This window comes from Ascaphus truei, chromosome 1 (genome assembly GCF_040206685.1).
Source record: "Ascaphus truei isolate aAscTru1 chromosome 1, aAscTru1.hap1, whole genome shotgun sequence".
NCBI classification, from domain to species: Eukaryota; Metazoa; Chordata; class Amphibia; order Anura; family Ascaphidae; genus Ascaphus; species Ascaphus truei.
Genome location: NC_134483.1, coordinates 495,733,071 through 495,749,190, shown reverse-complemented (window position 1 = coordinate 495,749,190; position 16,120 = coordinate 495,733,071). Strand labels below are relative to the sequence as shown.

Sequence of the window (16,120 nt, the reverse complement as noted above, 5' to 3'; positions counted from 1 at the left end):
CTCTCCCTGACCTATCCCTGTTGTCTCCCACTTCTCTCTCTGCTCCTCCCCTCTCTCATATTGGTGTGTCTCCCTTTATAATCCCTGTCTGTCCTCTCTATCGTCGCTCTGCATAGTTCCTGTTTCCCTGTGTGTGCTGACCTATGCTGTGCTCCCTCTGTGTCCCTGCTGTATCCTGCTCCTGTGTTTACTTTGGATTTCCCTGGCTTTGACCCCTGCTTGTCTTGGACTACCCTGCTCTCTGTACCCCTTGAACCTTGCTACGAACTCGACCTTGCTGACCTCTGGAATCCTTGGAATCCTTGGACTTGGCTTTGTACCCTGACGACTCTACTCTCTGGACCCCTGGACATTGGCACACAGACACGACCATTCTTATGCTTACACCAACAGACGTTGCAAGTATCATTAACCACTCTTTCTACAGTCCCAGCAATGCTATACCACACTCCGGGCTTGCTCCCACTGCTGTGGTTTGTGCTGTAATACCGTTCCCACCTCAGTACTGGGGTCTTGCCAGGTCTGCGGGCACAGATCCACCATTTCAAGAAGAAGAAGAAGCCTCTGCCCAATTACAGCAGTCCTCAGAGATAACGATAGTTGTTATAGATGGAATTTCCCATTTCACTTAGTTGTAAACAAAGACGGGAGACAAGTTTCGTTAAGATTCCCGGAAGACGCAGATTCTTTCCTAGGAGCCCTGGGCCTGCACACACATCCGAGCCCTAAACCGCAGACATCCCCGAGACCCGAAAGATCGTCGGGAGACTCAAACAAGGAGAAAGAGGGGACCGTTTAGAGGATCCCGGACTGCCCTCCCGACCTGAGGGTACAAAAAGTCCTGTCTTCATGGATAAAGACTGGTCGGATTAGGAAGAGGTTGGCGGACCAGAGATATTTTCGCCGGCTCTCTGAGGCCCCTTCGGGCCTAGGAGGGGAACCAAAAATCTAAGAGGACAATTTTTTAATAGACTCAAAGTTATTTTCGTTAAATGTCTGCGGGTAAAAAGATTTTACCAATTTTACTAATCTTGCTAGGGACCTAATTTATATTCTCAACTATTAAAGATATAAGCAGTAAATCCTGTAGGAAGCAAGAAAACATTTCGTATAAGAGGTAAAGATTGTTACATTGATCTAAAAGTAAATGTTTGCTCTCCAGTCTCTTTGGTTAAGAGGAGCAGGAATTTAGAAGATAAGAAGCTTGGAGGAATGAGTAAGAAGGAGTACTAATCAACGGAGTTTCGGGGAGCCCCGAAGATCTCAGGTCTTTTGCCCTCCCCCTTGGGCTTCTTTTAGCCCTTTATTTTGGTCCAGAGAGGGACAAATAGTTAAAAGGTTTTAGGATGGACAGTAGGTCCATCCCTCCCATAATCCTTTTGTTGTTGTTGTCATTGTTTTTTGTTCTATTTTCTGTAATATTTTTCCCCCTTCCAAGTTTTCTCCCCCCCCAAGTACCACCACAGATCAACAGGGAGGTGTCTCTGTTCCCTTAAAGAGATTCGTAGTAAATCATCAGAACCAGGTAACGACACCCACACATGCACACCTTAATTCCTCCAAGACGATAAATTGAGCGTTAGACTTAACATGTAAACCGTGTCTAATCAATTACCTATAAAAGTAATCTCTCTAAATATAAAGGGACTACACTCAAATGAAAAAATGAGACTAGCCCTGAGACAATTTAAGAAGATTCTTGCGGATATATTGTTTCTCCAGGAAATTCATTTTAATAGCCAAGATCCCCCTAACACTTTTCGGGGTACCTACCTGTTAGCATATTACTTATCCTTCACCAAAAAGAAAAGAGGGGTAGCTATCTTGTTAAAACAAGATGTCCAGTTTCAAATAGAAGAAATAAAATGAGATAAGGAGGGTAGATTTATAATGGTAAGGGGTCTCGTCAGGAATTAAGGTAACTTTAGTGAATATTTATGCTCCTAACGATCAGCAAATTGATTTCTTTATATCAATTCTAGAAGAAATGCGTGAGTCCCCTTCAGGGGATATTCCACTAGGTGGAGATTTTAACATGACCCAGAACCCTGATCACTTAATCAAAAGTTAACTAATGAAGTACTGTACTCATTAAATCAAAAAGTTTTAGGAAGCTGACAAAAGAATTCACACAGTTGAACAGGGGTGTGCAAACTGCGGGCGCGAGAATTTCTGAGGTGGGGGCGCTGCACTTACAGAGGCCCCCGCACTCTTCCCGAAGGCATTTAAATTAAATGCTGGGGGAGTGTCGAAGACCTCTGAAAGGTCCCTTACCTTGGCTCAAACGGCTTCTGGCGACGCATTACCATGGCAACGTGACGTCACATGACATTGTGACGTCAGAACACTGGAGCCAGGGTAAGGAGGGGGGAGGGGTGAGTAGGGGGTGGGGGAGAGCCTGCAGGGGGGCATAGGGGAGAAAGATTGCACACCCCTGGACTAGAAGACGCTTGGCACATTAAAAATAAAAACCAAAGAGATTAGACATTTTATCCCCCTACCCTCACGATATCTTTACAAGAATTGATTATATATTTGTCTCGGTGAATCTTTTTGATCGAGCCGCTCAGACAAATATATACATGGTCTGGCCACGCCCCGGTAGAAATGGTTCTGTAACCCCCTTTTATTAGACCAAAGATTTTCCAGTGGAGTTTAAATGGCATTTAAATGACTCGCTTTTATATCAGATTGAGGTCGAGAAGGATACAGGGAACTCATTGGTAGATTATTTCAAGATAAATAAAGGTTCCGTTGAGAGCCCGACAAACCTATGGGAAGCCCATAAAGCCTCTATTAGAGGGCAATTTATTTCAATAGCCTGAAATAGGAAAAAAAAAATAAAAAATCTCAACCAGGGAAAGTACAAAACTAATTGAGTTAGAGCAGGAGCATAAAAAGCTCCCATGCAGTAAGATTTATAAACTTCCACGCCAGGCCAGGGATGAATTACATAGATTAAGATTGGAAGATACAGAAAAGGCACAAGAGTGGACCCGTCAGACCTACTATGATTAGGGTAATAAAGCAGATAAGTTACTCGCAAGTAAATTAAAAGGGGTTAGAACTAAAACGCAAGTCTCTGGATTAAGTCGGGGTAATGGGGAGGTCACACATAACCCTTTCCAAATTTGTTGAGGAGTTTTCTAAATATTATAACAAATTGTATAATCTAGATTAATCAGACCCCAATCTCAATAAAACATCCATAGAACAAGTAGATAGTTATTTACAGGATTGTGATCTTCCAATGTTGTCCACGGAAGATCTGAAGGGTCTTAATGCGAAGATAAATATATTAGAACTAGGAGCGGTTATCAAAGATTTGAAACTCTCAAAAGCTTCAGGTCTGGATGGCTCTCAAATATCTATTATAAAAAATATTTTAAGATTTTAGCTCCACTTCTTCTAGACCTGTTCAATAGATTTTTAAAGGGTACCCAGATTCCTATGCAAAAGTCTAAAGCAAATTTGGTAGTTATACCTAAAGGAGGTAAAGATCCAATGAGTTGCGCGAGCTACAATATAGGCCAATATCTCTCCTCAATACGCATTTAAAAGTTTATAGTAAAATACTGGCAAATAGATTAAATCAAATTGTTCCCCGTCTAATAATAATAGTTTGTTCTTGTATAGCACTGCTAGGTTTTTTTTTCTGTTTCAAATTTTTTATTAGTTTGCTTACATATCATCACAATTTACATTTTTGTCCGCATTTTGTCAGACGGTTGGTGCATCTCCATTTACATTTTGTGATAACTTTCTTAACACAACTACAATTTTTCACAATAATTTTTTGCATCTGTAAATCCTATACATTATTTTGTGCTAACTATATGATAAAGGATAGGTCAAGAATAGAGATAGCGAAAAGAGGAGGTCCAGAGAAAGAGATGGGAGGGGGGAGGGGGGGAGGGGAGATTGAGGCCCTTGTGGGCAAAGCCCCGACAGTATAACTCCTGTCTTTAGGATAGAGAGCATAGATCCCAGACTTTATGGTATTCCTCTAGTTTTTGGTTGAGCTGGGCCGTTAGTCGTTCCATTAATTTAATTGCGTTCAGCCTTTTAATTACTGTCTGCTTAGATGGCACATTTATATTCTTCCAAGCAGCTGCTATTGAGCATCTAGCAGTGGTGAGAATAAAATAAACCATTTTTCTCATTGGGGTGGGAGCCTCTTCAACGGGTTTGGCCAACAGGTATATCAGAGGATCTAGAGGGATTCTTGCCCCTAAAGTTTCAAGTAGCATATTTTGGATACGTACCCAAAACTTTTGTATCTGTGGACATGTCCACCATATGTGTACCATATCTCCTCTCAGGCCGCACCCCCTCCAGCATAGATCCAGTGTGCCTGGGAAGATCTGGCTCAGTCTACTCAGGGTTAAGTACCATTGGAATAGTATTTTGAATATATTCTCTTTCGTCGTTGTGCAAATTGAGGTTTTAGCACTGCTAGTTTTAAGTAGCGCTTTACAGAGACATTTTGCAGACACAGGTCCCTGCCCCGTGGAGCTTACATTTATGTTTTTTGGTGCCTGAGGCACAGGGAGATAAAGTGACTTGCTCAAGGTCACATGGAGCCGACAGTGGGAAATGAACCAGGTTCCCCACGGAACCACTCCTCCTTAGTAAGTATGTATTAAGGAGTGTTTAAGTGTGTGTGAGAGGGGGTATAGATTTGTGTGTATCAGTGCTTACGAGAGGGGAAAAGCAGCAGAACATGTGTTTTTATTTACATTTTTAAGAGGTTTGAAGCAGGGGGTCTCTAGAGCTGAACCTTGTTAATTTCAGCTCCAGGGACCCACTGCTTCCAAAAATACTTACCTCCAAAGGGAGCAAATCTCTCTGCTTTTTAAAGCTTCCGCGTCACGTGGGCCAATAGGAAGCCAGACAGGATGACATCACTGCTTCCTATTGCCCGCAGGGCGCTTAAAAGCGGCTATTACTTGATCTCTGCTAGCCGAGCAAAGCGGCTACCGGCACCCCCTATGGCGGTAAATATCTCCAGAAGCAGGGTGTCACCAGAGCTGAAATTAATGGGGTTCACCTCCAAAGATCCCCTGCTTCAATCCCATGTTAAAAAAAAAAGAAAACTGCCAACAAAAGTTGCCTGCTTGAATTGCATCTTTAAGTGTCTATTTAATATTGTATTTACTTCCTAATTCTACTACAGTTTGACATATAATAATTATGAAATACTCAAAAACAAATGCTGAGGTGGGGACCAGCAAGGTCGGTGACTACTTTCTGTTATGTCCTCCGATTTTAGTGCTTCCAGATTATCATCTCTGTGTGATTGGAATCCACTTATTACTTTAGACTAAGATGTCCTTGATTGATTTTATTGTGTATGGTAAATGTGAGCGCTCTGGTATTTTATCATAATAGTGATTATTTAATTGTAATAATGTTATTTGCTTTCTTGCTCATGTTTATTTTAAGCCTATTTAGAGGCACTTCACGGATTAGAAGAGCGGATTTAGTATTGACTGTTGAGAGACATAGACGACATCTGTTGCTGTTACCTGGGTCCCTCTCCCCCTGCTTTAGTGACGTAGCTGATAAAATACGCCAAGGAAAGCTGATACCAGGCAGCTCCTCTACACATTGTCTTTTCTAAGTTATATCTTTAAAAACCTCCATGATACCATTAGTTTATAATGTTTGTAGAATAGACAATGAAATATTGAACTTAAATCTTTCAACAGCAAATCACTAAACTCACATGACAATTCTCATTCATTAGGAACCCTAATATTGTCCGCATCCGGCTCACTTGCACCCTTACAGCATTATTCTAATTTTTTATGTCTTAATAAAAAATAAGAAAAATGCACAATACTGTTAGCACAATTTATTGGCACTCCAATTGGCAAAGCATACATGAAATACATTTGCTTATAACACATTGACTTACTGTGTGCTCAAAATGATCGTATGTAAATAAAAGAAAAAAAAATGAGTCCTATAAAGTTCCACATAAATACACTGCAATAATAATAGAAAAAAATGCAATAGAAGGATTTACAAAATATTTATACAATATACTGTGAAAGATAGCAACAAAGCCAAACGAGATACACTAAAAACACAAATCTTGCATTTAATAAACTGCCCACAAAAATCAATGGTTTACATGTCTTTGAAATACAAACAGCAGTTTAGAAAAAGAATTGGGTATATTACCTGGCATGAAAAATATTTAGGGCCTTATTCTAGGATATGTGATTGGTGCCACTGCATTGACCGTGCAGGTTCCCTGTGCAGTAGTGGCGGACCAACGATATCACACTTTATAGAATAGGGCCATTCGGGACACATGCCTCAAGTGCTGGCATAGGTTAATTGCATCTGTTCCGACTTGAACTCTTATTGACTTGAATAGGAGTTTACTCTGGAACAGGTGCGATAATCCACACCGGCACGTGATGCATGTTCACCTTAGTTTCTCATTTGTTCTTGTGATCTGTAATAATATTTGATTAAACTATGTAAACTTTGTATGACCAATGCAGTAAATGATAAAAAGTCTGCATTCATTTCAGATTTCACCACCCCCCCCCCAAAAAAAGAGATATAAAAAGTTTCAAGAGTATGATTTTTACAAAGGTAGAAATCAAGTTGCTGCCCCATTCGTGAAAGCACAAATCATTTTTAGTAGTACAAAAAGTTCCACATTTTCAAACGATTATAAGTTAATACTGTCTTCAGCACAGGTTGGGACCTCCGCTTGATGGAACAAAATCATGTTTTTATAAAGTTTTGCTTGGATTGACAAGAATACTGGATTCTTTGCAGGTTATGATACTTTATATAAATCGCAGGGATAATTCCACTAGGAACAATATAATGTTTAGGTTTTACTCTTGCTATTACCGTAGCGTGACAATTTTATAAAATAAACTATAAGGTATGATTGTATAGGGCATTTCTCTAGGGCATTCAATGTGCAATTCCCATCAATGTCGGTCGGTGAAAGGAGAGGTCCCATCAGACTTGATGGGATTGAGAAGTATCCGTTGCATTATTTTACCCCAAGAGTTACAGTAGGTGGGGGAAGGTCTGCAAATATCGGTTTGTGCCTTGGACTGGCTGCCGTGAGTAAATATATATTTTTTCGTTTAGCTTAGCTATCTTCGCCAGCTTTGTTTACATATTTGAAACGTCTTAAACATTTTTCAAGTATATTCAGAAAATTCTGACAGGATTTAACATTGTGATTCGTTTTTTTTAATTTTTTTTTATTTTAGCTTTCTGCAATATAAAAATGATTTTGGGAATAAAAAAGCTAGATGGATTCTATCCTCTATATTTATGACTAGTTTATGGTAACCTTAAAAAAAAAACCATTCTTTGCTTTCCTTCCTCTGGTCACAATACTGATGGCACTTACACCAACTAAACAGTTGCGTTGAGATACTACTCACCTTTCAGCACCATTGGGAAATCCCTGCAATATTACATTCATCTATCCAGTAACACACATATTCATCTTCCACTGAACTTCGCCGTAACATCTGAAGAATAGACTTAGGCCCAGATTCACTAAGCTCGGTTAAATCAAGGCCAATAACGTGAAGTTACCAAAAAACAGGAATGGTTGTTATATCCCCTGATGTAACACCTTATTCACAAATGTAATTCTATTAAAAAAAATAATGTCTGCAAGTGGGCTAATGAGCATTGTTTAATGTCATGTTATTACAAGATAATGTTGAGTTATCTTCAAATTACCTGACATTAAAAAAAACGACTGTTACCAATAACCCCATGTTTTTTACAGGAGTAAATCCTGGTTAATGTCACGTATTTGGCTTTAGTGAATACTGCGTTATGATTAACAGGTGTAAACTTAGGTTAATGTCACATAGGCTAACAGAGCTTAGTGAATTTAACCTTCAGAGCTTCAAACTAGTGTACCACTGCAGTGCATCTATTTACTGGTTGTCCAATAATGTATCACAAGCAGCAAAGAAACCAATTCAAACTAATGATGAAACTTCCAATCATTGCACATCTTTCAATTAAAAATACTTAATCAAAGGCTGTTAAGAAATAGGTATCTGTATAGAAAGTTCTTTGTTGTAATAATTATATTATGAAGTATAATTATACTAAGAATACAATGCAATGGTAATTGTAACTCATCTTCCTACATAACAGTGACTTCTTAGATACAATGACTTGACCTATTGGGAAGCTTGTTGTGTTGGGTTTTCAGATTTGGTCTCTGGGTTTGTTGGAGGTTTGCTGTTCCATGGGCTATTGTTTCCCAATGCAGGGGAATTGTTGAAGTCTTCTTCGTCATCCATGCCATTAGCTGCATCATATTGTGTATTTTCTAGTCTTGTGATAAGCCTTTCATCTTCATCTCCAAATTCGCCTCCCATCAAAGTTGGCTCTCCTACCACCATCACATCCTGTGAACAGCACAGACCATTATTATGTGGGTACCTTGAGGAAAGACAAAAAAAACTGTAGATAACTAAACATGGGGATCAAAGTGAGATGATATAAGCACAAGAAATTATAATGAGATTTGTAGAAATGCAAAGTAATTTTAAAGGAATAACTTTAGCATCATTAGATTGGGTTACTTTGGCATCCGGGATATAGCTCAATAGAAAAGAGTGTACTTTGTAAATGTGAAAACCTGTGTTCATTCTTAATACAGTATTTCATTAATGTGTGAAAGAGGTGTAACAACATGGCAATAGTGTTTGTACACTGGGAGGAGTTACAATCAAATCTTGTGCACACTGTACATGTCTGTGGTCCTTTTACATGAGCTGCATCATCCCGGAGCACTAGGGCCAGGGACCTCCTCGTCAACCTGCTGCTGGCATTAGCCAAACTAGCTATTTATAAGTCCAGGAAGCAGAGTTTGGCTGGGGAGGTATCCCTCACCTGCCAGGCTCTGTTCCGGGTGCTGGTGCGCTCCCGTATCCGAGCAGAATACACCCACGCTGTGGCCACTGGGCAGGAAGCTGCATTCACGTCCTAATGGGCCTTAAGTGGGGTGCTCTGCTCGGTATCCCCCCATGGGTTTTCTTTTACGCTTAACCTCCTCCTTTAGTGCACTGTTTTTCGTATAAACAGTTGCACTTGTTTCTGGCCAAAGTTTATTTTAGTTTGAGCTTTACCTTTTTCTGGTTTGTCTCTCAGCCAACCAGATGTCATATTACCTGATTGGCTGGCTTTGCAAGACTTAAAAATATTTCTACCTCACTCACCACTCCACCTCTGCTGCTCCACTATGCAAATCACTACACTATATAAAGCGCTCACCTATGCTGCTCACCCTTATCTCAGCCATCATCCCCAAATATATCCCTAAACGCCCCCATCTGTTCTGCCCACGACATCCTCTCCTCCTGCCGTATTACCGCCTCACTCCCACCTACAAGACTTCTCCCGTCCTGTCACTTCTGTCTGGAATTTCCTACCATGCACCATCAGACTGTCTCCCGACTTTCAGACATGCAAAAACTCTCTAAAGACTCGCTTTTTAAAAAATTTAATTTTTTTATTGGAATATTTCAATATACTGTAACATCATTAATATTATTTTGACAGATTTTCAATAGCACATTTCACATTTTGAGAATACGCACTCTCTTTGCTTAACAAACAGCTTTATTGTTTACCCTGAACACATTTCTGAATGTAATAAAGACTCACCTTTTTAATGAAGCCTATCTGGCATAATCTAACATCCACCCACTAGCCCTATTGGGACCAGCTGTGCGGCTGGACCACACTCCATGCCATCTAACACCCCCAAACCTTAGTGGATCCAGCGGGTCAGCTGGATCATACTCAGTACCCACAATGAGCAGTCACTTTACCTTTTGTTTCAACACTGCCCCTTATTCCCTTTAGAGTGTAAACTCTCAGGAGCAGCGCCCTCATTACCCTCTGTATCTGTTTGTGCTTATTTGTTTGTCATTCAGTTTATGTCATTCTTATCACTCTGTCCCCCCACTGTACCATGCAAATACAGTATATATATATATATATATTTTTCTGACTAATGTGGTGTATCATTAAGTGCACCTGCATTGTATCATGTAACGTAAATAAGATTGTAAAAAATCCTACAAATTAAATATCATTTGTTTAGGGGAAAAAACCCGTGGCAGGCGGTAGAGACATTTATTTGTGTTACCCTTATTAAAACTGTCCATCTGGCTGCATTGATTCACCACAAAGCATTATGTGCATGGACAGTGATACTTACCTTTAAATTGTATTTTTTGTGGGAACGCGTTAGTAACATCTAGCAAATGGGCGAGAAAGCTGAATAAGCAGCTTTTGAAAAAACATCTCTGAAAACGTGAATGAAAATCCGTGAAACAGTAATTGATCGGTTTTATGACAGATTTGCTTTAACAAGAGAACAATAATAATAATATACTGCACATAGTATCCAAAGTGGCATACATGTATGATAATATAGATATTATCTCCATGCCTAATGTTTCCAAGAAATGGATTTTCATGGCTTAAAAAGACAATTGAGTGGATCACATTTCAGATTCCATTCCACAGTACTCTATACTGTATGTATTCCTTGTCAGATACTCCACCCTCACTAACTTACATAAATCCTGGCACACTGCTACTTAATTATAGTATACAATGTTCACACACGTTTGTCAATTTGCATAATTAATTAAGTAATTAGCAAAAAAAAACATGTTTGATTGCCAGGAACACCTGAATTTAACATCTGTTAATTTAAGGTGCCAGTCACCTATGCCATATAGGTAACCCTCTACCAGCAGGTGCCACAAGAGGACCAACCTACCATCTGGCACCAAATGCAAAATGCTAATTGCAATCATCCTGCAGTAGCTGTAGCGCTGAATCCAAAAAGAAAAGGAGTCCCGTGTTTTAAGTACAATTTCCTCTTACTTGATAATAAATATTGAGAGAGGATTTATCTACAAGCATGTGATGAGCCGTGGCTTTTTTCAAGATTAAACATTGAGCTTCAATAAAGATGGATGCTATCAGATTGGGTAAAGGGTTAGGCCTCATTGGAGACCACCACATATTTTAAGTGAAACTTCTTTGCTGGCACCTACAGAGTTTTCATGGGAAAAAATCCTTAGCCTGTAACGAAAAACCGTAACGTGGGTGACGTCACGCTCCTAATGGACGCGTGGCCATTGCGCAAAAAACACCATTCCAGGCCGCACCATACGCACGAAGAACAGGTTGTGAGCCGCGGCGAGCTTGTGCAGAACCCAATAGTAGCAATACAGCATGAGCGGGCGTTGCGGAGCGCGTGCGTAGGCACGGTCATTGCTGTGCGGGTGCATAGGCAGGGCCATTGCCGTGCACAGAGGCGCGGCCGTTGTTGTGCGTGTACGCAGGTGCTGCCGTTGCCGTGCGCAGGCCTTGGCAAGCAGGCTTGGGCGAGCATGCACAGGTGTGGCTCACGCCATGCGCGTGCAGGCCCGCCCAGCACCACGTGCATGTGCAGGATCCCAGAATCAGCCACCTGGACCCCTCCCAAGCTCTCTGCTGCACAGGTGAGCCCCCCTATAAAGTGTCACCCACACACCCAGTTACCTATCTAGTCACCCACCCAGGTCAGTCAGTCACCCACAGAGTCACACACACACACACACACACGCACACAAAGTCACACACACACATACAGTCACGAGCACAAACACAGTCACACACACACAGTCACAGAATCACGAGCACAGTCACAGAATCACACACAGTCACAGAATCACACACATAGTCACAGAATCACACACACACACACACACACACACACACACACACACACACACACACACACACACACACACACACACACACACAGAAACACACACATACAGAAACACACACACACACACACACACTTCACAGTTAGTATAAATATAGAAATGCAAAAACCAGCACCATCACAAATAAAATTTCTGTGACAAAACAGGGACAAAAGACAAAAAAGTTTCACTAAAAATGCGCGTGCTTGGCACACTCACTTTTGTTTCTTTTTATGGGTCATCAAGTGGTCACATTTGAATTGATTTTACATTTGTTTGGGATTTTTAAAAATCTTTCAATGGCTTAAGAGGTTAATATATTCCAAACGTATAAAAGTACTTTACATTAACTTTTATTACGTTGTGTGGGGGAAAAAAAGTAACATCATGTCATCTTAAGATAACAAAGCTTTATCCTGAAAAACTCAAGATAAGATAGCTTCACCGATAAGGCCTTTTATTGTCTGTATGGGAAAACAGATCTCTTCTGCCTAGTAAGGTGGTATACCGTATTTCCTCGACTGTAAGACGCACCATCGATTTGGTCCTTACAAATCGAGGAAAATTACTTTTCACTTACCATGTATCAGGACAGGTCCCACATCTACAGATGGTTGAAGATGGACAGCGGGCGGGTGTCCGGCAGGAATGCGGCAGGACAGGTCCCAAGTTTGCAGGTGAATGAAGATAAGAAGACAGCGGGTGGGCGTGTGGCGGCGGCGGCGGCAAAAGATCATAATAGCAGGAGAGCTGAGCAGGAGCAGAGCAGCATAGGGGAACGGCTTGGGAGGTGCAAATTGTAACACCGGAAGTTGACCGGTGTCCGACTTCCGGTATTGCAGTGTGCAACTCCGAAGCCGTTCCCCTATGCCGCTCTGCTCCTGCTCGGCTCTCCTGCTATTATGATCTTTTGCCGCCACCGCACACCGCCCGCTGTCTTCTTATCTTCATTCACCTACAGACTTGGGACCTGTCCTGCTGCACACCCGCCCGCCCGCTTCGTCCTCCGCTGACATGGGACCTCTCCTGGAACATGGTACGTGAAATGAAGGGGTTAGTATTATAGACTCTTTTTTTATTATTATTTTTTATAATACATCGATTCTAAGACGCACCTCGATTTCAGACATGTGAAAATTGAAAAAAAGGTGCGTCTTAGAATCGAGGAAATAGGGTAACTAAAAATAAATAGCAAACGTTGTCATGTGAATACTCTACTGCAGGCTTTGGGCCTTTAAAAAAAAATCGAAAATACAAATCTTTTTTTTAAAGTATCATACAGTAGTTTGGGGGGAACTGCACCATTAAGGGGTCTATATATCAAGGCAAAAGTGGTATAATTTGAAAGAAAAAAAAGCTATTGACAGCCCTTTTGTCTAGATATATATACTGTAGTCCTAAAAACTTGATTAAAAAGTAAAACACAACTAACAGGGAATACCTCCAAAGTTATATTGCTTAGTACAGTGACTTTATCAAAGTTTCCTGGTTGAAAATTTGGTGTCAAACCCATGCAAAATAATGCACCATATTTGTAAAAAAAGAAAGTCGCTCTGGTTTCAATAGGAACATTTTCCCTTGAGGAATCTGGTGCCTTAATTTAACAACAGGGCACATTTGATAAATAATCCCCTTAGTTTGTTAAAGTGATGTTCAACCTTATACGAACTACAGGACCCTTTAACAATGTATTGTGACTTTGACTTGAGAGTTTATTGCACCTAACCGCAACCTACTTGTCCTATGGGTATAATAAAAACTTTGCTTTGGCATGGCTCGTATATTGTTTAAATACATTTTTTTAAATTATATATGATTCATTCAAATATTGTTTAACATGTAATGGTCTTTTTGAGACATCACAATTGAATTATTACAGTTTTTCAATTACAATTCATATTATTTAAAAAGAAAACTATTTGGACTTAAAAGGGAAATACCGGTATCCCAAATACACACACATACTGCCCCCACCCCAAATAAAAACACACACTACCCCCCCAAACAAACTCACACATACTACACCCCCAAATACACACACACACACACACACACACACACACACACACACACACACACACACACACACACACACACACACACACACACACACACACACACACACACACACACACACACACACACACACACACACACACACTACACCCTCAAATACACACACTACACCCCAATACACACACACTATCCCCCAGCACATCAGGCCTCTTGTTGCTGCTGGCATGCCTCCTGCACTGTCCCACGCCAGGCCACTCTGTGACGTCAGCGCGCCGGAAGTTGCGGCACGCACCGGCATGGGAGAGGCCCAGCATGGGACCGTGCAGGAGACAGCCCAGCAGCTGCGGAGATGCCTGGCGGCAACAAGAGACCTGACCAGCACCCGCCGGGCCCCCTGCAGCCACCGGCAGGACAGTGAGTTACATAGTTACATAGTAGATGAGGTTGAAAAAAGGCGTGTCCATGAAGTTCAACCTATGCTAAATTTAGACGACAGATACTTTATCCTGTATTTGTACGTATTGATCCAAGAGGAAGGAAAAAAACAAAACCCTAGTGAAATATCATCTAACAATATCTCATAAGGAAACAAATTAATTCCTTCCTGACTCCAATAATAGATAACTCCTTGGATCAATATCCTTCCCATGTTTACTTATTTGGTATATCCCTGTATAACTTTCCTTTCTAAAAAGATGTCCAACCTTTTTTTTTTTAACAAATCTATTGTATCTGCCTTCACAGTCTCCATGGGTAATGAATTTCACATTGTAACTGCCCTTACTGTAAATAACCCTTTCCTTTGCTGCTGGTGAAATCTCCTTTCCTCCAACCTTAAGGGATGACCCCAAGTCCTTTGTACTGCCCTTGGGATGAATAGTTCTTTTGAAAGTTCATTGTACTGTCCCTGAATACAAGGCAGCATCTGGGGAGCCTCAACCTGTGGACGGAGGAGAGCCACATGTAGGTGCGGAAAGTGCCGCATGCTGACCCCTGGAGTAGGGCATCAGTGGCCCAAAGGGGAAACAAATTCTAGGAAGCCCCTACAGGGCCATAGAATACAAACATTGACTATAATGTGGTGATGGGTGTAAGGGACATTTTAGTACAGCATTAAATGGGTACAAAAGCTAGAAGATCATTGGAAATACAATTCCTTTTTGGGGATATGTTGTAATATAGATCAAATCAAGCCTATACATGAGTAATTATTTTCCATTAGCTACTGTTCAAAGAATATATTTGTGTTTGAGGACAATTCATTATCATCAAAATACATTAAAAAAAAAACTTTGAATAGGGACAATTTCACAGTGCTTTAATAATATAATATAGAAATAATATATTATCATCATATTTAATGTATCATAAAAAAATATATAAAATGAATTGAAGTTACTGTGCTTTAACTAAATGCAATATAAAACCAGTCCGTATTCCATGATAATTTCACTGCTGTCTTACTAGTACAAGAGCAAGAAATGTTTTTTTTTTTTTTAAAACAAATCCTTCATTTGTAATGTTTTATTAGCAGTATGAACCGTATTTAAGGGAATTATGATGGAATACTGACTGGTTTTGTGTAACAGGCCTTTGCCTCTGCCTAGGCCCATTACTTACCAAACCGTTCCGTATTCCACGATAATTCTTTCTCACTCTTGGTTTGTCGCCTACGCATTTTTTTGTAGTGGTGAACTGTAAATAAAGTAGGATTAGTTTTATATACATATACATATAAAGAATTGAAAATAAATCTTTAAAACAGACATAACATGTTATGCAAATACATATAAAACAAAGCTGTTAGAAAAAATGAAAACATATGTAATACACTCTTAAAGAACAATTATGCAAATAAGCGGATCCCTCCACTATTGTGCAAGTTACTAAGAAAAATGTATTTTCGTATAATGCACAATATTCTCTTTGGCGTATATTGACGCTGATTTTTGACTCTGTGTTTTCAAACTCATTTTATTTATAAAATATTTTATTAGGAAGTATTACATTGAGAGTTACCCCTCGTTTTCAAGTATGTCCTGGGCACAGAGTTATGTTGACAATACACGGTTGCGTTAAACGAATAGTGGTTAAAACGTATGTTTACAGACATTTCATGGACAGTTAGACAGTATATGTAATGGATGTATATAACAGTTACAGACATGATTAAAATGTGAGACAGCTGAAGTCTTGAAAGAACATAGGGCCTCATGCAGAGAGCATAGAATTTTAAAAATGGCGAATTTCATAAAAAGTAGCTTTTTTGGAGAGTTTTATTCTCCATATGCAGAAAAGTGCGAATTCTGCTA

At 40.2% G+C, this 16,120-nt stretch overlaps 1 protein-coding gene across 4 annotated transcripts in view; it reads right to left on the bottom strand.

The window, feature by feature from the left end:
• Positions 1-4,842: 4,842 nt before the first annotated feature.
• The window catches only part of LDB2 (LIM domain binding 2), a 448,439-nt gene continuing 437,161 nt past the window's right edge, over positions 4,843-16,120 (bottom strand). The window contains exons 8-9 of one of the 4 annotated variants that reach the window (XM_075568993.1): positions 15,429-15,503; positions 4,844-8,423 (exon numbers count right to left, since the gene is read on the bottom strand). In XM_075568993.1, the coding sequence (XP_075425108.1) occupies positions 8,193-8,423; positions 15,429-15,503 (306 nt within the window). In that variant the 3' untranslated portion in view covers positions 4,844-8,192. Of the gene's footprint in view, positions 8,458-15,428; positions 15,504-16,120 lie in introns of all 4 variants that reach the window. The other 3 variants (XM_075568986.1, XM_075569006.1, XM_075569001.1) reach the window with 3 other exon arrangements.